Raw genomic sequence first — 26,315 nt, forward strand, 5'->3', positions numbered from 1 at the left:
CTGCTGCTGAGTCATGAAAATCTTTCCTAAAGGAGCTATGGCATGCCACCAGCAAACACCAAAACGCTATGTTAAACTCTGTATTTATTTCTTAAATTCCTTTTCAAGCTTTCTCAGGGTTTACATGGATTTAACTAGCACACATTGGAGTGCCCGCTTGTACATCCTGGCCGCTCGATTTGCTTACCCCCAAAATAACCACACAGAAACTGTATTAATTAAATCACTGCTTGGCCCGTTAGCTCTAATTTCTCATTGGCTAATTCTTACATCTTAATTTAACCCATTTCTATTAATCTGTGTATCGCCATGTGGCAGTTGCTTACAGGGTAAAATTCCCAGCGTCTATCCAATGGATCTTGAACTCTGCCTCTTTTCTCCCAGCCTACCTAAGTTAGTTTTCCCCGCCTACCTAAGTTCTGCCCTATCAATAGGCCAAGGCAGTGTCTTTAAAATTCATTAACCATTGAAAGCAACACATAGACAATAGGACCTCGCACACCAAAAAACTGATACTTAGATCCAACAACTAGACAACTAGTTATTAATTGATGACTATAATTCTTAAATATTAAGTAAAATAGCAAATCATTCTAAACTCAATCATTATAAAGCAGCTATTACTATGTCATAGTCCTTATTTATTAGGAGTTAGGGAGTGACCTAGCTAGTTGGTTCTGGTTACTAGATTGGATATGCATAACAATATCGTAGCTATGCATTTCACAAAGCTAGAAGACATTATTTTGAGACAGCTGTAGTGCTGTATTCTTCTGGGAACGAAGCAACAGTATTGTGACACTGAACTATTCTAGGATACCTGGTAAGAACCTTTCATGAAAATCTAAAGAAGCCCTTCACCTCTAACAAATATAAGGAAAACAGCAGAGGAAAGAGGAAGAGAATAGGGTAGGCAGAAGAAGAAAGGATAAGGAAGGATTTTGAATTTTTGGCCTTAATAACATGATAAGTAGTTGAAATCTATGCACAGTCTGATTTAAATCTTACCCAATACATATATCTACTCAAACATCACATGTTACCTCACTAATATTTACAGTTTAACTTTTCAGTTTATCGGTCAAATTGGATTTAACTTAAAAAATACAAGACATTGTTCAAGCTACATTCTGGTTAAATTTGGAAAATCTTTTTTTTAAGATAGCTTAATTCAACATAAGTAGTGGTGGAAAGCCTCAATTGCTCATTACATGGATCTCCCCATCGGGCTCCCTGAATGCTTTCTTTTTTGACTTGGTTTCTAGAATCAATACTTAACCATTTTAATCATTCTCATCACTAATGAGTTATGTAGGATGCCCATACTCAAGGAAAGGTAAACAAATGTTCACCAGAGAGACTGTAGAATAGCAGATTTTTGGATGTACTTTGAAATCGCCACAGAAAGACGGGGGAATGGCTCATTATATATGAGAGTTTGGTACACAAGCTTGGGGGCCTGAATTTATCCCCAGAACTTTCTGGTGGAGCGGGAAAACAAACAAATATAAAACCTGCTTGACTAAACTTAAGAGACTGAGGCGGAAATAATGTTATGAGTTTGAGAACCATAGAATAAGAACACAAGGAGACGTTGCCTAAAAAAAGACAAACAAATAATTTATCTGAGAGTGCTGAACATACACCTATAATTCTAGAACTCAGTGTTGCTGGGATATTGAAAAAATAAATAAGTGCCTTAATGCTAAGTTACAACTGAGTTTTACTTCTAATTTTAATGACAAGTTTGTCTTCTTTTTGTTTTGTTTGATTTTCTTTTTGTTTTGTTTTCTTGAGATGGAGTTTTTCTATGTAACACTTCCAGTTGTCTAGGAATTAACTTTGTAGATCATACTGGCCTTAAATCATAGAGATCCGTCTGTCTCTGCAAACCAAGTGCTGGTTTAAGGGTGTATGCTTCCATCACCAGGCTTGAGAAGTATATTTTGCTAATGAGTTAAAATTACTTAATTTTTTAAATTACTTAAAATTAAACATATATTAAATGAGAAAATTTAAAATTTGACTGGACTCCAAAAGATTAAATATTCACTCTGTGTGTGTTTGTGTGTGTGTGTGTGTGTACACAGTTTTTGTTGTTGTTGTTGTTTGTTTTAGTTTAGACAGTGTCTTCATTTAGACCTGGCTACCCTAGTATCACTATGTAGACTAGGCTGGCCTCAAACTTAGAGATCCACCTGCCTCTGCCTATTGCTTGCTGAGATTAAAGGCATGGACCTCTTTACCCCACTCATATATCTTTTTAAGTTAGAGCTAATAACCTGGTGAGAAAAAAGATAAAATTAAAACTTTTTTGAGAAATTGCCTTGGAATAGGAAAATCATCCCATAACAACCGCACTGAATGTGTATCCTGGGAGTAATGGGTAGAATTCTGAAGCTTATTCACATTATAACTAGAGTGGATGATTCTTCATTGGTAACCCTAAAGCATAGTCTAAAGCACAGCCTAAAATATACCCTAAACTTAATGAGGAAAGACCTGTGATTTGAATGAAGTAGTAAAATGAGTTTTATAGAAGTACAAGCTAAACTAAAGGCTTTGGTTTTGTAAATTATTTTACATTTTCATTTTTTATTGTGTTGGGACATGTGCAGTACCCACAAATGCCAGAAGGAGGCATCCCAATCTCCTGAAGCTTATACAGTTACAGATGGTTCTGAAACTCATGGTAAATACTGGAAGTCAAACCAGGATGCTCTGGAAAAGCAGATGGTGCCATGTGTCCAGTTATAATGCAGTTCCAAATACTTGGCTTCTACATGAACTTGCCTTGTTAAATATGTAAACTAGTTTTTGGCAGCCATAAAAATTAATTTTTATTCAATTTATTAAAAATTATGCAATCTGGTGGTGGTGCACACCTTTAATCTCGGTACTAGAGAGGCAGAGGTTGTGAATATTTTCTCAGTGCAAGGCCAGTCAGGTCTACAGAGAGAGAGTTCCAGAACAATCAAGGCTACACAAAGAAACTCTGTCTCAAAAAACAAAAGCAAACAAACATAAAACAAACAAAACAAAACAGCAGCAAAAAAGGGTCGTGCAAGCATACATTGTATGTTTGTTTTCTCAGATGATTTGACAGTAGTTGTGATACTGTCAGAAATCCCTAATTGCCATTGCCTGCATTAGTGCCGAACATATATGGTGGGCTTTATGACACTTATAGTTAATAATTTCTATTTTCATAAAAACCAAACTGAACAAGATATTTATGTTGGAGACCTTTGGCAATGCAGGTATAAAACAGTATTCATAATATTTATGTTGGACTGGTGAGGTGCCTCATTGGATAAAGGCCAAACCTGCCAACCTGAGTTGAGTCCCTGGGACCTATACGTCAGAGGAAGAAAACCAACGCCTATATGTTGTCCTCTGACCTCCACACTTGTGCCATGGAATATGTGTGACCTCTCTAAAAGTAAAGTAAATAAGTCTATAAATTTATAAATTTATTAGGAAGTATTTATATTGGACTGGGAATGTAATCCAGTTAATACAAAGCTTTTCTGGCATTCACAGTGACCTAGGTTTAATCTCAAGCCCTGAGTAAAACTACATGTGATCACAGAGTTTGCTTGTAATCCCTGCACTTGGGAGGTGAAGGTATGAGGATCAGAGATTCATGGTCATCCTCAGCTACATAGTAATTTTAAGTCCAAACTTCTTAACATACCCTGTCTTAACAAAGGAAATAATATAATTTATATTTTTTGAAAATTATTTGGAATACATTCTAGGTCTCTGTATAATTCAGAGGGTTGTCTTCCTCTTCCCCATCCAGTGATGCAATTGCTGAGATTCGAGCCATTTGTATCGAAGAAATTGGAGTATGGATGAAAATGTATAGTGATGCCTTCCTAAATGACAGTTATCTGAAATATGTAGGATGGACTCTTCATGATAGGGTAAGTTGGTATCTTCTAGTTTTGGTGGAAGAAGTATTTGTCTCCATACTTATTTGATTTTAATTTGCATGGCAGTATCTTATTTTTTAATAGCTACAATGATATAAAATTTAAGATAATACAAATAACTATTGATAACCATTATGAAATTTAAGACAGTACTTTATGTGTCTCCCTTGGATGCAATGCTATCTTGAATTATCTTTGAGGACCTGGTTTATCTGTACTAATAAGAGAATACATGCATTATCTCTAAAAAGGTAATAGTCTCCTTCTAATCAAAGATCAAAGATGATTAGTTGTAATAAAAATTAAGTAGCTTTCATATTCAGGATTCTGTTGGGTCATGACTTTTTAAGTCAGTTAAATCAGATTTGTTAGCATTCTTGAGTTAACTAAGCCCAGTTTATATTGATCCATCTCCAGCTTTTAGGAAAAAGATGAAGATTTAAAAGAAATCCTATATAATTGAATCCTACATAAGAAATCCTCAAAATAAGTTTATTTTAGATTGTTATATTTTTTTTAGCTGTTTAACAGCTGTTGGAATATTTTTAAAATATTATTACATTTGTAGGTAAATGGAGATATTTCATAATAATAGTAGAAGGCTTGTTTTTTGTACCTTATGCATGTCAGTATTTACTATAAAAATACTTAGTAAATAAGGAGTGCTGGTGAGATGGCTCAGCAAGTAAAGGTACTGCACCACCTTGGCAACCTGAGTTCAATCCCTGGAAAGTAGAAGGAGAAAGCCAATTCATAAAGTTGTACTGTGGCTCCACACATCTGCTCACACATACATATCACACATGTGAATGTTTAGACACAAATAATAATAAACACATTAAAAATATTTAGTATTATCAATGTTGAAAATTTTCAGTATTGTGGGAATTATCATTCAGAGTTCTGTGGTACATTGTTTTCTGTTAGAAGTCTTGATTGTGTACAGAAATATGATCATAGCTTGTTTAATCAACATACAGATTTTTAGTTGTTAATTAAAAGATATTTCTCCCCTCACTCCCATCTCAGTACCACATTCAAAGAATTTTTTTTAATACAAATCTTCTCTGAAAAATATAATCTCAGACTGGGTTGCCTGTTTATGTTTCATTGTTTCATATGTAATCTTGATATGAATTTAAACTTTTCCATCTCATCCCACTTTACATTGGTCTATGAAAATTTTCTAACAATTTGAGGGAATGTAGAATTGCACAGTGCCCTCACATGAATGTATTCACATTCTCTCAAAGTAAACAAGTCCGTCATGAGTCTTTTTTTTTTTTTTTTTTTTTTTGAGAATGAATTTAAACCTTGATGCTTTGATTTTTCTCTCACTTCCATCTCGGTTCTTTCTCTGGTCCCTCAAGAAAGTATTTTTCTACATTTATGTAACACTTAGCAGTTCTGTTTGATCTTTATAAATGACAGCCAATTCTGGGAAGATACAAATTAATTTGATGTAAAATAGTCATCATTATTTTAGTTAAATATTTTAGGTTTTGTATTTCATTTTATGTATATGGGTATTTCTCCTACATTTATCTATTAGCATCATGTGCATACGTGGTGCCCAAGGAGGTCAGAATAGATTATCAGTTCCCCTAAGCCTGGAGTTACTGATGATCCATAAACATCAACTAATAGGAATTAGATACTGTATTACATATAATTCAGATTTCAGTGAAGGCTTGGTTGTAGTGATCCATTCAAGTGCTTAGGTTACTATAATATAACTTGCTTCAGAGAATAGTGGTGCCTAAACAATCAAATACCAAAATTAGAATTTTCATTCTAACTAGTTATTTTACAGTTATCTAAGTTATTTCAATAAATATTTCCTAATTTACTTGGTATGAAGTTCCTGTAGCATAGGCTAGACATTTGATAGGTGAAGTACCAAGATTTGGGGAGAGAGTTAGATAATTAAGTAATTAAGAGTTGTTGCTGGGTGGTGGTGGCGCATGCCTTTAATTCCAGCACAGGAGGCAGAGGCAGGTGGATCTCTGTGAGTTCGAGGCCAGCCTGGTCTACAAGAGCTAGTTGAAGGTCAGGCTCCAAAGCTACAGAAGATACCCTGTCTCTAAAAACCAAAAGAAAAAAAAAGTTGTCACTGAAAGATTTCAGTTCACAAGATGAAAATAAAAACCCTAGTCTGTGAAGCTTGGTAAAAGAATTTTGTTTTGTTTTGTTTTATTTGTTTGATTTGGTTTGGTTTTGGTCTTAGTTTTAAGGCTGTGTTTGAAAAGAAGTTGGCTGTGTTACCTTCCATCTGAAGTTTTAATTTTACATGTGGAAGACTTACTGCTTTTTACTCATCCATTGTTGTTCTTTTTAGTGTGTATGCATAGTACTTTTTTCGGCTTTCCTCCTCTCTTGCTATGTGGAATAATGTATCCTATGAGCAGATTCCATAGTTTCTCCACTGCCTTCCCTCTATCACTGCCACCCTTTACAATTATTGTTCTCTGTCTCTGTCCATTTCATGTTGTTGGGACAGAAGACCTGAAAGCTGAATGTCCAAGATCAAGCACCTTCCTCTGTTCAGTTCCTAATGAGCATATTTTGAGCACAGCCAGTATGACAAATGGTAACACTTGTAGAAGTGGACAAACAAAAGCTAACATACTGAGGGAAAAAGAGAGACTCTGGAGGGTTTGGGCTTTCTTACATAACCATCTATTCTCTCAGGAGATAATCTGCTAGCATTAAGCTAGTAGTGATGGCCTAGCTCCCTACTACCTTCAGTAGTACTATACTGGGGAACAGATTTCCCATACATGGAACTCTGGAGTTAAATCACTATTATAAAATAGTATTTCCTGCTTGTCTCTAATGGTTAGATGATACCTCCTTATCTGTACCGCCCTAGTCTTTATATATCTACCTCTAGGAGCCAAAGTTAGCATTTTATCCATGCTGATATTTTACCAAAGCCTGGTGAAGGAAAAAAAAGAGAGAGAGAGTTGTGTAGATCGTAAAAAAAGCCTTTCTAGCATTGTCCTTAAAATAGATACATGCCTTAAGAGTAGCTAAAGGCAAGGTTGAAGGAGTTCTAGCTCTCCTACTAAGAAGATAAGAGCCATATTTTCAAGCCCACAAATCCTAGAGGAAATTGAGAACTCAAAATTGTAACACAAAGTCTAATTGTCAAGTATCGGTAAATGCTGAAAGATCGGAGAGATAAAGGAGCAAGCCACAGCCACTTCTTATCTCATCAACCTCTTAGCCAAAGAAGACGAGCTCCTGTCTCCTTCCTGCTCTAGCTCTTCCTTGCTTCGCCCAGCCATATGATTTCCTGTTTCCTCCTCCTCAGAGTGGTCATTTTATAAGTGGCTGAAGTTAAGGCAGTTGTGAGCCACCTGACATGGGTGCTGGGAACTGAACTCGGGTGCTTTTTACCTCTGAGCCATCTCTTCAGCCTGACCTACACTGTTTTATCCCAAGTCTTTGGTTGTCTATGGTCAGTTCCCCAGAAAAGGGTCCTGACATCTGCCAACATAAACAGAGGGTAAAGAATGAGCCAAGTAAAGGAGATTTGGGTAGTGCATAGTAGCATTTGCTGTGGATACTTTAGGTTCCTCCTGAGCCCTTTGAGAAAAAATATCAATTTATTCAGTAGTATCTAGAAATTACTTGAGAAAGCACTTGCAGTAGAGTGCAAGTGCTTTCATATATATATATATATATATATATATATATATATATATATATTATATAATCTTTACAGATTAATTCAGTGACATTTCATTCATTTGTCCCATTAATGACCAGGGAAAATAGTGTCATGACACAAATCTATAAATGTAACAAATCATACCACATTCCACAAAGTATTTTGTTCACACTTTCATCACCATACTCTTGTATTTCATCCTTATGAACAACTTGTAAATACTGGAATAGCTGATGTGTGTGTCATTTCATGTGCAGCTAATCAGCAGCTAAGTTAAATATAAAATCTAGTTTTGATTCCAGAATGAATTGATATTATCAAAACACATTTCTTCTTCTAGAGCATGGAAACCTTAATCTTATTTGAATTCTTTGATAGTGTTACACAGATTTCTTCTAGATAGTGCTAAATGTACTCTGATGTACACCATCCTCGATCCAGACTTAATGACTTTGTTAAGGATACTCTGCTGGGTTAGAGATTTAACTCAATGATAGATTACAATATTCTGCTAATGAATAGAAAGCATTTCTAAGACTCTTCTTTCTGTAGACTTTAATCTGTTTTAAGTAGGCTACTTAACTGTTTTCCTAACTATTCTCTTTTCCTCTCTGATGTAGGAAAGCGTTCAGTAAATATTGATTAGACAAATAAACCATGATCCAATTTTAATAGAATTTTTATGGGATCATTTTATAATTACAGGCCAAACAAATGAGCAGTTCATTTTCTAACTATAGCCATAGATTATAAATTCAATATGCCACTAAAAGCACATTGGTAGAATTTCATCATCAGACATAGTTTTCAAATATTTGAAAAAGGTTTAACTCATTTATAAGAATTTTCTTTGCATTTTTAGTTAAATCATGTGTTAGCCCAGGCTATGCAATTGCTCATTCTCTTCCTATATTAAATTCAAATAGGAAATAAGTTGAATAGTTAGCCTGAGATATATATTTATTCTTCATAGAGACTTTATCTTTTTTTCTTTTTTTGACTTTTGTAAAGTGGAAATGACTGCCTCTTCTGTTTTTTTCTTTGCATTCCTGAAGCAAGGGGAAGTCAGACTGAAGTGTTTGAAAGCTCTCCAAAGCCTGTATACCAATAGAGAATTATTCCCCAAATTGGAGCTATTTACAAATCGATTCAAGGTAAGTATCAGATGATGAACTGACTTTGTTTTTCTCTTTGCAAATGCCAGTTACACCAACATTAGCAAATAACATTACTATGATTATTCTTATTATTATTATTTTTATTATTGTTTTATTAGCATGCAATTTCATTATGGCACTTTTCAACTTGACTTCTTTATTGATCCTTCTCCCCCATCCTTCTACTCTACTCTCCTACTCTCCAATTGTTATTATTATTATCATTATCATTATTATTATTATTATCCTACTCTCCTACTCTTCTATTACTGTTTTGTTAACATGCAATTTCATTGTACTTTTCAACTTGACTTCTTTATTAATTCTTCTTCCCCCATTCTCCTACTCCACTACTTGCAGAGAACTTCTTTTAGCTTCAGTAGCATGTATGTTCTATGCTTAGTCACCCCTTCCTCAAAATCTCTATTTCCAGTGGCTTGACTTATAGCACATTAACACTTTGAAATACAAATATAAATATTAAAAATGTATAATCTACATATCAATAAGAATATGTGGTATTTCTCTTTCTGAATCTGTTATTTTCTTTAATAATTTTCAGGTCTATCCATTTTCTTGCAAATTTTATGATTTCTCTTTCCTTTATAATTGATTAAAATTTTGTATATATACTAATCTTTCATAATCTGTCAATTAATAGGCATCTATTTCCTTGCCACTTTGAGTAGAGTGACAGGAAACATGAATGTTATCTCAGTGATAAGATACAGTCTTTTCAATAAGTGCTTGAGAATGGACTAGCAGATTCATGGTGCTCTTTTTTTGACTTTTTAAGATCTCCATACTTATTTCCATAATCTGCAACAGAATACATGAACTATCAGTAAAGTCCTTTATCCCCATTTCCTTTCTTGGTGATAGCCACTTTGACTGTGGGAAAGCTAGATTGCTTGCCTAATTGCTCATAATGTTGAATAGTTTTTAAAGCTATTTATCATTTATATTTCTTCTTTTGAGAGCTTTCTGTTTAGTTCATTGGCTTATTTTTGATGGGTAATTGTGAAATTTCAGTTTTAACTTTTACAGTTCTTTATATATTCTAATTAATTACCCCCTATCTTAAGTACAACTGTCAAAGATTTTCTTCCACTCTGTAGGCTGTTTTTCTCTACTGTAGGGAGCTTTGTTATTTCAGATAGTCATAGTTGTGAGTTCTTGAAGCTGTTTGCTGTGCTACTCAGGAAGTTCTTGCTGTGTCCATATCTTGAAGTGTTTCCCCTTCAGTAATTTTAGGGTTTCAGATTTTAAAATCTCTAATCCATTTTGAATTAAGGAAATCAAAATACAGTTTCATACTTACACAAGTGGATACCCTCTTTTGCCAACTCCATTTGTTGAACAGACCGTGTTTTTGTTTTGTTTTATTCTTCATGAATTATTGACAAAAAAAGTTGATTATTATTGATAAAAGTTAGGTAGGTATACCTGAATGTATTTGTTTCTGGGCCTTTGGTCTGCGCAGCTGTTTTTTGTCACACTATCTTGCTGTTTCTCACTATTACTGTGTAGTATAATTTAAAGTCAGGTTTTGTTATGTTTCTGGTAGGGTTCTATCTGCTTAGGATTACCTTTTGTATAACATTAATTAATCAGAAACATTTAAGGCAGTGGTTCTTAGCCTGTGGATCGCAACCCCTAAGGGTCAAATGACCCTTATACAGGGATCACATAAGGCCATCAGAAAACAAAACAAGATATTTATTACGATCCACAACATTTAGCAAAATTACAGTTATGAAGTAGCAACAAAATAATTTTATGGTTAGGTCTCCACAACATGAGCTGAATGAAAGGATTGCAGCACTAGGAATGTTGAGAGCCTTTGATGTTAGCTCTTTTTATCATCTACTAACTTCCATTTATTTCCTCAGTGTCTTAAAATTTTCTTTCACTTCATTGTTTTTGTTTGATTCCTAAGTGCTTTGGCTTGCTTTTTGTTGTTGTTGTGGGGTGGGATTATATGGCATGGCACAAATGCATAAGTCAAGAGACAATTTTTTGGCCTTGGTGGTTTTTTGGTTTTTTTTTCCCCCCTGGTTTTTTTCCCCCTTCACCTTTACATCGATCCAAGGGATTAAATTCAGGTTACTAAGCTTATAATACAATACTTTTACCCACTAAACCGTCTCATCCTCCAATCCCCTTTGAGCTTATTGTAAATGAGATAACCCCCCCCCCCCATTTCTCTTCAGCAAGTTACTTATTAATGTATGAAAAAGCTACTAGGTCTTATGTTGATTTTTATATCCTGCAATTTATCTGTCTGTCTTCTGGTGGCATCTGTAGGTTGTTAAGCATAATATCTCATCAGCAAACAGGCATGTTTGACTTTTTTCCTCAGTTTTTTTTTCCTTTTATATCTTTCTTCTGTCTCCATGTTCCAACTAGACCTCGAGTTCATACTGAATAAAAATGAAGAGAGGAAGCATTCCTATTCCCTGATTTTAAGGGAAATGTTATTCCCCCGCCAACTATACTATTGGCTATAGCCTTATCATATATAGCTTTTCTTATTTTGAGACATGCTCTTTCTAATTTCATGAGGATTTTTGTCATGAAGAAATATTCAACTTTGACAGATTCGTTTTCAGCGTCTCTAGAGATGATCGTATGATTTCTTTTATATGTCTTAATTCTTTTGTGTAGTTTATTACCGTGATTAATGTGCATATGTTAAGACAGCCTTGTATCACTGGAATGAAACCACATGTTTGTGGTGTAAGATTTTATTGTGTTTTGAACATTACTTTGATTTGAACATATTTTCATTTTGGTTAGTTTTGCTGTATGTTTATCTAGTTTTAGTGTCAGGATAATACCAGTTTCATGGAATAAATATGGGAAATATTCCTCCTCTTTCTGTTTCATGGAACATACTAAGATCTTGTAAAAGTTTCATAGAATTCAACACTGAATATATTACTCTTGTGTTTTTGTTTGTGGGGAATCTTTTTATTGCTGCTCAGTCTACTTCTTACAATGAGTCTGTATCTGTAATTTGGATTCATCATATGAATTTAGAATTTTAACCTTTTTTTTCTAGCTTTCCAGCATTTTGAAATATTTTCAGAGTCATTACTAAACACTCTGAAAACAGATTACACTGTAGTCTGTTCGAATAGACTACAATCTCTAATTTTATTCATTAGACCTCTTTATTTTGGCTTTTTTGTCAAGGATTGCCAATCTTGTTAATCTTTTTAAAGAACAGCTCTGATTAATTCTCCTTCTCCTTTTATACTAATATTTCATTAATTTTTTCCCTAATGATTTCTGTGTACTGGTTTATGTTTGGCTATTTGATTTTTCTCAAGCCTTGGAGATGTAGTAAGGTATATTATTGGATTATTTATTCTGGATTTCTGATTCTTTTTTAATGAAGCTGTAAATTTTATTCTTAAGACTACTTTGGCTTTATTCCAGTGAAGGTTCTGGTAGGTCATTCTATGATATTTACTTTATTTAGTAATTTCTATTTTCATCTCATATTGTTCAGAGATCTCCTGTTCATTCAAACATCTTTCATCCAGTCTTCAAACATATTTTTTCTGCTATAATCTGATTATATTCTATAAATTATTTTAATTTTGTGTATTTCTTAAGTCTTTCATTTTGGCTACGATTTTCTAAAAGGCTCTGTGTACTGTAGAGAAGAATCCTATCCCTATCTCTCTACCTGCTGTATGGAATGTATAGATATGTAGATGTATATATCTGTTGTTTTTAATTTCCCCCTTTTCCACGTTATTTTAAATGAATTTTCCTGTCAGAATGTCTTTGATTCAGTTTATGTTCAGGGCAGAGGCGACAGGAGAGTCAATTGCTGTAACAAATACAATGGTTTGACAGCATTCCCTAAATTAACTGCAAGAGATACTGACTTCAGTTGCATACCATGAGGTTCAGGAACTGTTGTAACAGGTCCACTGGGAAAAGAGAAAAGGAGGCACTCTTGGATGAATTTAGCCTTCTGCACTGCAGGGGAGTTGGCCTCTGGGAAATGACTCACTGTAACTCTGCAAAGGGCTCTTTTTTAAATTTTATTGTTATTATTATTATTAAAAATTTCCATCACTTCCCTCCCCTTACCCCACTCCTCCTCCCCCTCCTTCTCCAGGCCAAAGAGCAGTCAGTGTTCCCTACCCTATGGAAAGTCCAAGGTCCTCCCCATTCCCCCCAGGTCCAGGAAGGTGAGCATCCAAACAGACAAGGCTCACTCAAAGCCTGTCCATGCAGTAGTATCAAAGCCCAACGCCATTGTCCTTGGCTTCTCAGTCAGCCTCCGCCATCAGCCACATTCAGAGAGTCCGGTTTGATCACATGCTCCATCAGTCCGAGTCCAGCTGGCCTTGGTGAGCTCCCATTAGATCAGTCCCACCATTTCAGTGGGTGGACGCATCCCTCGTGATCCTGACTTCCTTGCTCATGTTTTCTCTCCTTCTGCTCCTCATTTGGACCTTGGGAGCTAAGACCAGTGCTCCAATGTGGGTCTCTGTCTCTATCTCCATCCCATCGCCAGATGAAGGTTCTATGATGATATGCAAGATATTGATCAGTGTGGCTATGGGACAAGGCCAGTTCAGACACCCTCTCCTCTGCTGCCCAAGGAACAATCTGGGGACCTCCCCTTGTACCTGGGAACCCCTCTAGAATCAAGTCTGTTGCAAAACCCTAAAAATGGCTTCCTTAATTAAGATATTTATTTCCCTGTTCCCATATCCAACCTTTCTCCATCCGACCCATCCCTTTCCTCCAAGTTTTCCCGAATCCTCCCCTTCTCCCTTCTCTCTACCCATCTCCCCTTACATCCACCTCCCACCCCCCCACCCCTGTGCACCCAAGTTTTGCCTTGCAATCTTGTCTACTTTCAATATCCTGGAGGATAGCTATATGATTTTCTTTCAGAGACCACTTCCTAGGTAGAACTCTAGTAGCACAGACAATAAGAGAATCAATGAATAAATGGGACCTCCTGAAACTGAGAAGCTTCTGCAAAGCAAAGGACACTGTCAGTAAGACAATAAGGCTACCTTCTGACTGGGAGAAGATCTTCACCAACCCCTCATCAGACATAGGTCTGATCTCCAATATATACAAAGAACAAAGAGTCTAGTCAAGAAACTAGACTCTAAAACTCTAATTAACCCAATTAAAAAATGGGGTACTGAATTGAACTGAACAGAGAATTCTCAACAGAAGAAGTTCGAATGACCAAAAGACACTTAAAGTCATGCTCAACCTCCTTAGCGATCAGGGAAATGCAAATCAAAACAACTTTGAGATGCTATCTTACACCTGTTAGGGTGGCTAAAATCAAAAACACCAATGAGAGCCTATGCTGGAGAGGATGTGGAGTAAGGGGAGCACTCATCCATTGTTGATGGGAATGCAAACTTGTGCAGCCACTTTGGAAATCAGTGTAGTGGTTTCTCAGAAAACTGGGAGTAGACCTGCCTCAGGACCCAGCAATTCCACTCTTGGGAATATACCCAAGAGATGTCCTATCATACTACAAAAGCATTTGTTCAACTATGTTCATAGCAGCACTATTTGTAATAGCGAGAACCTAGACGCAACCTAGGTGCCCCTCAATAGAAGAATGGTTAAAGAAGGTGTGGAACATATACACATTAGAGTTTTACTCAGCGGTAAAAAACAATGACATCTTGAATTTTGCATGCAAATGGATGGAAATAGAAAACGCTTTACTGAGTGAGGTAACCCAGACCCAAAAAGAAGAATACGGTATGTACCCACTCATAAGTGGATTCTAGCCATCATTAAAGGACTTTGAGCCTATAATTTCTGACCCTAGAGAAGCTAAATAAGAAAGGGCTTTTTTATTGTTACACAATTCACACCTTTAGCAAATCAGTTTCCATATACTAAAACTCTTGTCTAAGCTCCGCAAAGAGACAATGCCAATGTGAATTCCAAAGTCAGGGGACATCTCAGCTTGCTGAGTCTTTAAGTAAGCAGGTTTTGCATAGGCTTTGAACTTTTAAGAAACTCTCAGATAAGATTTGCCTTCTTCAAACAAACAGAAAGTCCTGACCAGAAAAGGTAGCAATCTCAGAAGGCAGAGCTAGATGCTAACACTCAGGAATCAAACTAGCTTCAGAACTCTGCAAGATCTCCCATAACAAGGGACTGTAGCACTAAGGCTGGGGAAAATGATAAGGGTGATGTGTGTGTGTGTGTGTGTGTGTGTGTGTGTGTGTGTGTGTGTGTGTGTGTTTTGTTGTTTTTCTAAGGGAATCATTTTTAAGATGTGAAGTGAGGAAGAAATGGAAAGGGGGAAAAGTAACAGAAGGAAGGCACATGGATTAAATGCTGTTTGTATCCCCAGTTAATGGAAATTTGTTGCCGTAATACAAGAAGCCAGGTTTAAGGTAATAAATCCAGGTTTAATGAACAAAGCAAAGCAATTCCTAGGTGACCCTCAGGGGGGCAGGAGAGGAATCGTGTAACAAATTGTTACCAGGTCTAAAGTAGTCTGTAGGTGTGGTCTTTAGTAGCCCCAAGGAGGAGCTTACTTTTGACCCACTTTCTCAAGGGCGAATTTGAAGAGGGCAGCTCCAGGGAAGGAGCTGCAGTTTGGAGCACTGAGGGTGGGGTATGGAATGGGAGGAGTGATACCTGAGAGTGGATACCTGAGAGTTCAATAAGACTTCCACCTAAACATTAAAGGCAGGCAAAGCAGTATAGAAAATATTATATATTAGGATTAGACGAAAGGAGGAAACCAAAAGCTTTATCACCAAGATTCAAGTTAAACATCTGAATACTTTTTGAAAACAAAAAAGGAAAATTAAAATAATTTAGAAATATATATTAGTTAATATATAAATGGACTGAAGAGATGACTCAGCAATAAAAATGCTTGCTGCCAAATGTGATGACCTGAGATTCCCCAGAATCCACATGGTAGAAGAAGAGAACTTCCAAAGTTGCACATTGATGTCTGTGTACATGCAGTCAAGCACACAAAATAAATGAATGTAATTTTATTAATTAAAATGATAATGATCAAGAAAAATAAATAGAAAATATGTTTTGGATTAATGTTTCTTCCTACTTTAAAGATAAGGTCTTGCCTTGCCTTTGTATTCTCTGCTTTTTATTTTATTATTAGTATTATATCAGGCTCTGTAAGTAGGGGATTTAGGAAAGAGCTGTTAGTATCAGTAATTCAAACAAGTTAAGGATTTCTATCGACAGAGGATTTCTGTGACTAAATGTTACTGTAGGAAGTCTTACAGCCAGTGTTTACCCGTCCACTGGGGCGTGGCCTCTTATACTATATATGCTGATGTAGAGAATGTGTCTGGCCTCTTTTTCCGGCCTCTCGGTTCTGGTTGCAGATTGTGGTTTCTGATCTCCATTCCAGCAGAGGATTCTGATTTGTGAGTTTAACCCTAAATAAATAACCATCTATTTCTCAATTCTGAGCTAGTATGGGATTTCTTTTTAAGTGTCCTTCTTCAAAATGTCACTTCTTTCCGGATTTCCCCAATCTAATCTTCTTAGACTATCATTGGTCTTTTGGGGATAATTTGGTGTGTATGGGGCTTTCTGTGCCTGAGGCTCTGAGGGAGTATGAAGGCCCAGACACTTACATTTACCCTTTTCCCATTAACATTCTGAGCAAAGTTCCTCCTTCAAACCTCCCACAGTGAAGGGTACCTTACCCTCACTGTGGGGGCTATGGAAGTATTAGTCTGTTTCAGTTCCAAAAATCTTTACCTATTTATGCTGCTGTTGCTAGTTGCTGCTGTGTAGGCATTAGTTTGGGACTCCTGGTACTATCATGATGCTACTACATATTCCGGGTTCTTTGTGTTCTTCCTGTGGTCTATATCTGTTGTTATTTAGGGCAGTGGTGGAAGTGGAGGTGCTTTTCAGGGAAGATTGAGCCTTGCAGATCTCTATATTTCAGACCTCTTTACCTTTTTTGTGTTGCTGTGTCCGGAACTTGCTGTTTCCACACTCCTTTTTGATCACATCAAATTTAAACTTCCATCTGAGTTTTCAGCAGAGGCGCGTTTTCTCTCTCTCTCTCTCTCTCTCTCTCTCCTTCTCTCTCTCCCTCCTTCCCTTCCTCCAGCTGTGCAGTACCTTTCCAATCAATGCTCAGAGCTTTGATTAGCTGGGGTCACCAAGTGATTTCTTTACAGAGAAAATCCTACCTACTCTTTTTTCTGATTTTTAATAGGTCATTCTTATATTTCTGTATTTGGCGGTTTTCTGTCTTGACTCTCTTCAATACAGTCTCACACACATGACTTCTAATCCACCATCTTGTTGCTCATATGAAATAGATGAATAAAACTGCTTCATGGCACATGTTCCCAAGAGGATCTCTTTCTTAGAGCTTTGAAGGAACTTTCTTGCTTAAAATGAGAATTTCTCTACATAACGAGTTTTTGACTTACGTTAATTTTTTACTTGATATATATGTTTAGTTAGGAGAAACATTTTCAGATAATGCCTTTAATCACAACACTGCAGAGGAAGAGGTAGATCTCTGTAAGTTCTGGGTCAGCCTAATCTGCATATTGAGTTCCAGGCTAGTCAGGGCTGCACAGTAAGCTCTGTCTCAAAGAATCAAATGAAAAAGCTGCACCCCTTTTGTATAATATGGTTTCAAGAGTAAAACTTAGGAGGAGGCAGAGGCAAATGAATCTCTATGAGTTTGAGTCCAGCCAAGGCTAATAACCTGTTTAGGAAAAGAAAAGGAAATAGTGAAACTTGCTGTTTTGTCTTTCTTGGTATCGCATATATGCCTTAAAATACCCTAAGTCTGTCTTGGCTCGTGTATATTCAAGGTTGGTTTGTTTATAACTTCTTTCAGGATCGCATTGTATCAATGACTCTTGATAAAGAATATGATGTTGCTGTGGAAGCAATCCGATTGGTTACTCTGATACTTCAGTAAGTATAGTATCTGTTAATAGTTTATCTTTTGATATTTTATACTTTTTTCTGGATTAGTACATCAAATAAGTACTTCATGTGAAGAATCCACTTTTCCTTTTAAAGGTTTTGTTTATAACCACATATATTCTAGGTGGTGGTGGTGTTTATTTTGAAACATGGTCTCACACTGCAGCCCAAGCTTGGAACTTACTCTGTAGCATAGACTAGCCTCAAATTGAAAAAATCCTTCTGCCTCAACTTCCTGAGTTCTAGAATTATAGATATGAGTAGTTTTTTATTTGATCTGATGTCTGCTTTCTCCATGTAAAGGTTATTTTTTATAGTTTAAGAACGTTATCTAAGAAGTATCATACTTTGCTATTTAAAACAAAAACTCAGGGCTTCAAGATGAAAAGGTTTTCAGATAAATTTTTTGTGAACATCGAAGTGAAAGAAATTAAACAAGACTATCCCATCAATGTTCTAAAGTTTTAAATAGATAAATGATTTTATAGCTTTCTAGTGTTTTCTGACCTAGAAAAATTGTGTTAATGTCGTTTCTCGCAAATTTTTTTAAAAAATTTTCCTTCTCACTGTTTTGATAATACGTTTATCTTGACTTGGATATCTCCTCAAATGTCATATTTTGCTTTGGTTCCTTTTTCTATGTTAATAACATACTTTTCTGTTGTTGTAGCTTCTAATCTATTAAGCATTGTGCCTGAGACCTCCTTTCTTACTAGATAATTATCTCTTCTCTGGCTTTTAAATCTTACTTTGCTAATTCTCATATTTTTCTATTATGGAAATTCTTAGAACATACATATCAAATACTTCTTAAACTTTGATGTGATTTTAAATGTAAAAACTTTACAGTGAACACAGCAGAGGCAGAGCAGGTGGATCTCTGTGAGTTTGAGACCAACCTGTTTATTCAGCAAGTTCTAGGACAGTTGCATACAAAGAAACCCAGTCTTGGAAATCAAAACAAAACCAAAAAATGAAGTGTGTGATGCCTGCCTTTAATCCCAGCACTCACTATCTCTGAGCCCTAGGACAGACAGGATTCCATTTAAGAAAATAATAAAATAAAAAAACTATCGTATTTTATGTTATAAAAGAGTAAATTTTTATTAGATATGTTTTTTTCATTTCTATATTCAGACATATAAGTGTGTTTTAGATGTAGGATTTATGTATGTATATATGACCACAATGGTGTATATGTTTTATATATCTAATTATTAGATAGTATGTAGTTTCATTGTCATTATTAACATTTAATATTTTCTACTTGATTATTGTGCAAGGTAAAGAAACCTTTGATTTTATATTGGTCTATGTACACCATTTTAGAACTCCCAAATAGCTATTGTGTTCTTGATCTGGTTGCTTTTACCATGTAGATTATTAGAATAGCATGGACAAATGATTTCATCTTCCTAACTTTATTATTCTTATTTCCTTGCCTTGTCTGATTGTATAGCCTAGATCTTCTGCTTTATTTATGCTATTCTTGATCGCAGATATTTTTTGTTTTGTTATATAAAGAATTTTAAATTTTTATTGCTGTTATATTTGCATAAATGGATTGTTGGATAGGTTTGTTTTGTTTTTATTTGTAGTGCTGGGAACCCAGCCTAGGGCCTGGTGCTCCCTATACAGATACAGAAACAAGGTCTCTTAGCTAAAGCTCAGTCTAAGTATATTTTGGTTTATTCTGAAAATTCCTCTTTATTCTGAATACTGTAGGATTTTTTTAAACCTGCTAATTTTCCTGAATTATATATTTACCTAATTTAAACTACTTTTACTCTACGTGAATAAATTGTATCTGAACATATATATTGTTTTGCTTAAATACAACATTGTGGTAGATTGCTTTTATTTGTATTTTCATGTGTAAATTTGATACATTTTTTTAACTGAAGTAATTTTTAATTAATGGTTAGAAACAAAAATATATGTAGGATTGGTTTCATAACTCATTGATAGAGTACTTTCCTGGCAGGTGCATAGCCTTGGATTTCACCTCTGTTACCACAGTAAAATAATATTATTTTTCAAATTAATGGAATAAAATGATTTTTTCATATTTGTACCAATATTTAAAACAAATAAAATGTATCTTTAATCACTACCATTTCTTAAAGATACTCTAAAAGTCAGATCTTTAATTCCACTTTCTTGGGGGAAATGTATTATTGCCATTTAAACTCACTCTCTATCCAGTACAGTCCAGAATTTGTGGTCTTATATAACTAGTAACCACTGTCACCTTTTCTTCCATTCTTTTTATCTCTAAGAACAATGTATTAGTCTCTATTCATAAATATTGACTTGACTTTCTTTCATACATTGTTGCTTGGTATACTTCATATACTATGCTTTGCTATATGCTATGCTATATATTTGGTATGCTTCAGTACACTTACTATTTGTATTGATAGATATTGTTATGTTTGTGACTTTTTTACCCGTACATACCATTCTTTCCCATCATTTATGAAAATGTCTTTCCTTTTAAAAACTTGTTTTAATATGCTAAGTTAAATTACTTCTTTCAATACTGTTTTAAAACCTTCAAGACCTTGTTTGGCTGGAGGAAAAGTCTTCTTTTTACCATAAACTTAGAAAAGAGGATGCCCCATTTCAAAAATCTCTATATGATTTTTTTGTACTGAATTTTAATAGAAATAGAAAAAACAGAAAATATCTGGTGTCTTACAGATATAATTGTGACCGTCTATGTGTGTTTTGCCTAGAGCATTAGTTATATCTATTTTTTTATGCATTCTTCAGAAATCTCTCACTGCCCTAAGAATTTGTGATTGCAAATATCTCATAGAGGGCCCTGAATCCTTTGTTTCTTTTACCTTGTCACTCAGAGCCTGACTTTAAAATTTTGTATGTGTAATCTACTTACCCTATAGACAGTTTTATTGGGCAATGTTTTTTAAAACTATTCGAGCAGTCTCAATATTAATATTCCATATATGGCCAATAGGAAACCAAGAACTTCTTGGTGGAGGAAGAACTCCTTGCTGCCTTTGAGCCCTTATGTTTTTCTCCACTTCCATGGACACCTTTAGTCATTTTCTTTTAGAACTTGTTATGGCTTTGCTGTAGACCGGTTCATAAACATAATCTTAAGATATATTCTATAAAGCTTTTATAATTTTCTGAGACTTAATGTTTCTTATTGGCTTCATAAATGCTTTGTGATGGGGCTAAAAGAGAGGACTCAGCAGTTAAGACCACTGCCTGGTATTCCAAAAGACCCAGTTTCAATTCTCAGCACCTACACGACAGTCCACAACTTCTGTAACTCTACTTCCAGGAGATCTGACACCCTTTTTGAGCCTCCACATTCACCAAGTTCACTTGATGCACAGATATACATTTAGGCAAAGCACCCATACCCATGAAAAATAAATTTAAAATCTATAAAGGTTTCATTATTCTCTAAAATTGTTTCATATATTTTTTAAAAAATCATATGTACTGATACAATTTCACAGTTTTCTAATTTTATCTAGTTTAGTATTTTACATGATAATGAGCTAAGAATCAAAATCTAGCTTACCCCGGTCTCTTATAGAATGTGCATGAAACGACCTGGCTTTACTTCTCTTGACACATAGGATTACTGGTAAATCTTCCTAAATGACAGGTAAAATCACATTTTTATATCCCTTTTTCAACTCCTTTAAATATTTTTATGCCATCTGTCAGCTCTGCTACTTTTTTCTTTTTTTCCAACAAAGTCTAAAACAATTTGGCTCAGTCTGGCCTCAAATTCCATGTCTTCCTTTCTCGAGCTCTGGAGTGGTGGGATCACAATCATAAGTCTACATTTGGTAGAGTTTGTATTTCTCTGATGTATCGTTAAATTGGGTTTCCCACACATATCATATGTTTACTTTTTCTGAGGCTATTTTCTTAGGCTGGTAATACCTAATTTGTTTCAGGAGCCTGAGCCTGTTGCCTCTCTTAAAATTCAGGGGATACAAGTTGGTCATTTATAGATATATTTGTCCTATCCTAACCTATCAACTCTTCCTCAGCAGCCCTGAAACTTGTATGCCTCAGTTGAAATCTTTGGCCCTCAGTATATGGAATGGATAATTTTATTGTTAGTTCTCCTAGTTCCTTTCTAATATCTGTTAATAACAGGATTGTTCCTTGCTTACACTATACTATCTTCCTCACCATAATGGACCAAGCATTGTTGGAGTGTCAAGAGAGTGTATTTATACATTTCTAGTTTGTCTGCCAGTTTGACATTTATGATTTTTCAGCCAAGACTACATTTTCTCCCTGGAATCGATTAACCACAGTCCTTTGCTGCTAAGAGCATTCTAATTTTTATTTGTTAGATTCCTGAAGATCTTGGGTCCTAGGGCTTCTATCTACATTTGAAAATCTACAAAATAAACTTGTAGCTCTATAGGTTGCCAAGGTCCTGTTCAGCCTAATAATTATGTATTCAAACTGTTAAGCTTTAATCATATTAATCATTTAAAATGTATTAATCATCAGGAAATGGATGTTTCATTTTGAGGATAAATTGCTTAAAACATTTTGATCATTTAGGAAACACAAAATCATGAGTACATGAATGTAAGTACAGGAAATTGTGTTGGGGACGGAACAGCCAGGACTGACAAGATGGCTCAGCTCGTAAAGAGTTTTGCCACCAAGTCTGATGGACCTGAATTGAATCCCAGGGACCTGCCTGGTAGAAGAAAAGAACCATCTCTCACAAGTTGTCCTTTGACCAAAGGAGAGCTATGACTGGCATACACAAATAAATAAACAAACAAATGTAATATTTAGGTGATAAAATATTATTTCATTGATACAGTTCTGGGGAAAAATTACCTTCATTAATTGTATGAAACAAGGACAAATATATTCCTTAAGAATATTTTAAAAAAATAAAAGCCTTGTGCACATTTAAAGAGCATGCTTAGTTGGTCTAATGTGTATTCTGAGGTATTGACTGTTCTCTAGGGACGTTTCACATAGAAATACTTCGAAATTTTTCTTTTATCTGAATTTTCTGAATTTTATATAGTGAATACATTTACAATTCATGGGAAATAATACTTTCAAAGTAAAAGAAAATTAAAATCTGTATTTTCAGCTTTATAATCACTTTACAAAAATTAAATGACGGATTACATCATTTAAAAGTTTTTGTGGTTTTGATGTTACTTTACATTTTCAGTGGAAGTGAAGAAGCTCTTTCCAATGAAGATTGTGAAAATGTGTACCATTTGGTGTATTCAGCTCATCGCCCTGTTGCTGTGGCAGCTGGAGAGTTTCTTCACAAAAAGTGAGTCAGTTATCTTGCACACAGGTTCCAATTTTGTATGCTTTGTTTCAAGGTAGTAGAAGAGTACGGAAAAGAGAGAGCTCAGCTGTTAAAGGCACTTGCTGATTATCTTCAAGTAGCAGAAGAGAATAGCAGTGACTGAGCATAGGACTTGGAATGTCCTCTTCACTGTGCTTGGTTTTTCTCATAGGTTCATAGCCTGTTTCCTATATCATAATTCACACCTGAGATAGTGGTAATCCTTTATCATGTTCCTGCTCTGTGAAATCTGAAATGTGGTTCTTAGCTGAGTAGGGAGTAGACTTTTAAAGTTTGTGAAGTCTTGTTTCTTTTCAAAGTCTCAGTTCATACATTTGCTACATGTATTATCTAGTCATGAAATTGAATCTCCTTGCTAAGTCTCAGGTTTTAATGGCTTCTTTTCCGGTTTTTCTTTTGAAATCATTATTACAATGTAGTAATTCTGAGAGTTGTGATAATATTACAGTTAATATTATTAAGTTCCTCCTAAATTGTGGCTGACGATTATATAGCACTTAACTAGAGTGAAATTCTGTGAAACACACTTTCTGATCGTGGATTATTATATATGTTGTGTAATTTATTAGTGGATTCATATATTCTCACAATGTAAACATTCTTGTTCATGTATATATCTTTTACTTGGTTCTCGTTTGGGGGTTTCTTGTTCAGACTTTGGTTGTGAGCGGGGGGCCCATCACCTGTGCTTATTTGTGATTATACAGAAGCACAGTTAGCCATGCACTGGGCATCAGTTCTACATGGATGATTAACTTTGATAATAGGGAGTCTTGGTATTCCATGCAGTATCTAATTTGGCATTGCAATGGTGTTCTAGTCTACTAGTACTCATAATGAGAAAAGTTAATTTCCATGTTAAAAATCTTTCTTAAATAGTAGCTAGCTATTGTATGTTGATAAATGTTAAATATAGCTAGCTATAGTATGTTGATAATGAAAGTGAAGAGGAAGAATTCAAGTTTTTTCTGACCTTGTGGCCACTCACACATGCCAGACAAGCATTTTGCTACTAAGCTACATCCTGGCCCCCTTAGGCACAGATTTTAAAATAGCATTGGCTTTGCCAGTTACTCTGATACCTTTGACTAGTAGAATCAGTGAATTTCCATATTTTCTTGGGCTATTGTATGCCACAGACATCAAGAATATATCGGAGTCTTCCCTTCTTTCCTCAGAATTATTAAAGTGTAGTTGGCCTCTGTTGTCCACTTAAGTTTTCAAAATGTTTTGTGATTTTAAAAAGAATTTATTTCGCCGGGCGGTGGTGGCGCACGCCTTTAATCCCAGCACTCGGGAGGCAGAGGCAGGCGGATCTCTGTGAGTTCGAGGCCAGCCTGGTCTACAAGAGTTAGTTCCAGGACAGGCACCAAAAACTACAGAGAAACCCTGTCTCAAAAAAATCAAAAAAAAAAAAAAAGAATTTATTTCTTCTGTGGCTTCACTAAGAACATCAAGAACTTAGCTTACTATATATGTCACCTATATTATATATATAAGTCATATAATCTATATATAGTTAATATATGATCTATTATATATGAATCATAGAGACCATAAGCTACAAACATTTATTTTATCTGTATTATAAGATTATATTATTATACTATAAGTTTAAAATATTTGCTAGAAACATGAATTTGAATATTTTACATGAAAATTCAGAATAGGGAGCCTCCACTATGCCTTATTTCTTTGTGAAAATCAGCCCAATTCCTGTGCAAATTGTGAAAGCTTTTTATGAGAGTTTTTTCTTTTTTATTTATTAGATGTTTTAAAAAAAAATACCAATCCAAGATCCTACTCCTTCCCTCCTCCCGTTCCCTCCACACACCTTCCCACCCCACCCCAATCTAATCCTCAGAGAGGGTAAGGCACATTGCCCTGTGGAAGGTCCAAGGCCTTCTCTAATAGATCTAGGCTGAGCAAGGTATTCATCCAAAGAGAATAGGATCGCAAAAAGCCAGTACATGAAGTAGGGATGAATCCTGGTGCTACTGCCAGTGGCCCCTCAGTCTGCCCCAGCCATGCAATTGTCAACCACATTCAGAGGAACTAGTTTGGTCCTATGCCTGTTCCTTCCCAGTCCAGCTGGAGTTGGTGAGTTCCCATTAGCTCAGACAAGCTGTGTCAGTGGGGTTTATGAGAGTTGTTTGTATTAATGCTTTTAAACTCCTCTCTTAGAAAAATTCACAGCCAGGTGGTGGTGGCACACACTTTTAATCCAAGGCTTTGGGGGTCAGGGACAAGTGGATCTCTGGGAGTTCAAGACTACCCTGGTTTATAAGAGCCAGTTCCAGGACAATTAGGGTGGTTACACAGAGAAACACTGTCTCGAAAGAAAAAGGGGGGTGGGGTGTGGATTCCCAGCCAGTCAGGGGTGGCACATGCCTTTAATCCCAGCACTCAGGAAGCAGAGGCACGCAATCTCTGTGAGTTCAAGGCCAGTCTGGTCTACAGAGCAAGTTCCAGGACAGCCAAAGTGGTTTACACAGAAAAATGCTGTCTCAAAAAAACTAAAAATAAAAATTCACATTTTAGTAACTTCATCTTTAAGGACTAATTTTAACATTCATCTGTCACTTATATAATAGATATTAAAATCCTACTAAGCAAACTGTAGTTCAGCTAAAATTTTCATGATTAAATTTTGATGTACACACACAGTCCCAACTCTTTAGGGATTTGAGATAAGAAGAGGATTACTGGAATCCAAGAGTTGAATGCTACCCTAGGCCACATAGCAAAAATCAATTTAAAAAAATAAAAAATTAGGTGTATAGTGCATGCAGATAGTCTTATATCTTATAGTATATAAATACTACATAGTCAACAGGATTCATCAAAAATAGAAAATGTATATAAACTGGATATTTAATCTCACCAAAAATTCTACATTTTAAGTTTTTTGAGACTATAATATAATATTATAATCTCACCTTTCCTCCCTCCAAACCCATCCATGTACCTCTTTTAGCTTTCTTTCAAATTAATGGCTTCTTTTTTATTACTGTTTTTAAATACATATATGTGTTTATTTAGGAACATTTCAAATAAATATATATTACCTGTGTGTTGGTTACATAATATATATGTTTATGTATTAGTGTTATTCATGTATGTTTAGATGGCTGACCATTAGATACTGAATAACTAGTTGACGTGCTTATGTCTGGAAAAGACTGATTCTACCACTCAGCATTCCTTAGTTACGTTTAGTTCTT

General features: G+C 35.4%; 1 protein-coding gene across 3 annotated transcripts in view; it reads left to right on the plus strand.

Annotated features, from left to right (window-relative positions):
* Positions 1-26,315, plus strand: part of Stag1 (STAG1 cohesin complex component) — a 329,217-nt gene that overhangs the window by 209,225 nt on the left and 93,677 nt on the right. For all 3 annotated transcript variants that reach the window (XM_085689622.2, XM_085689621.2, XM_085689623.2), the window contains 4 exons: positions 3,806-3,929; positions 8,670-8,768; positions 17,647-17,726; positions 22,945-23,052. In XM_085689622.2, coding sequence (XP_085545748.2) covers positions 3,806-3,929; positions 8,670-8,768; positions 17,647-17,726; positions 22,945-23,052 — 411 coding nt within the window. The remainder of the gene's footprint in view (positions 1-3,805; positions 3,930-8,669; positions 8,769-17,646; positions 17,727-22,944; positions 23,053-26,315) is intronic.

The sequence above is a fragment of the Myodes glareolus genome, chromosome 4 (assembly GCF_982192425.1).
Source record: "Myodes glareolus chromosome 4, mMyoGla1.1, whole genome shotgun sequence".
Classification (NCBI taxonomy): Eukaryota; Metazoa; Chordata; class Mammalia; order Rodentia; family Cricetidae; genus Myodes; species Myodes glareolus.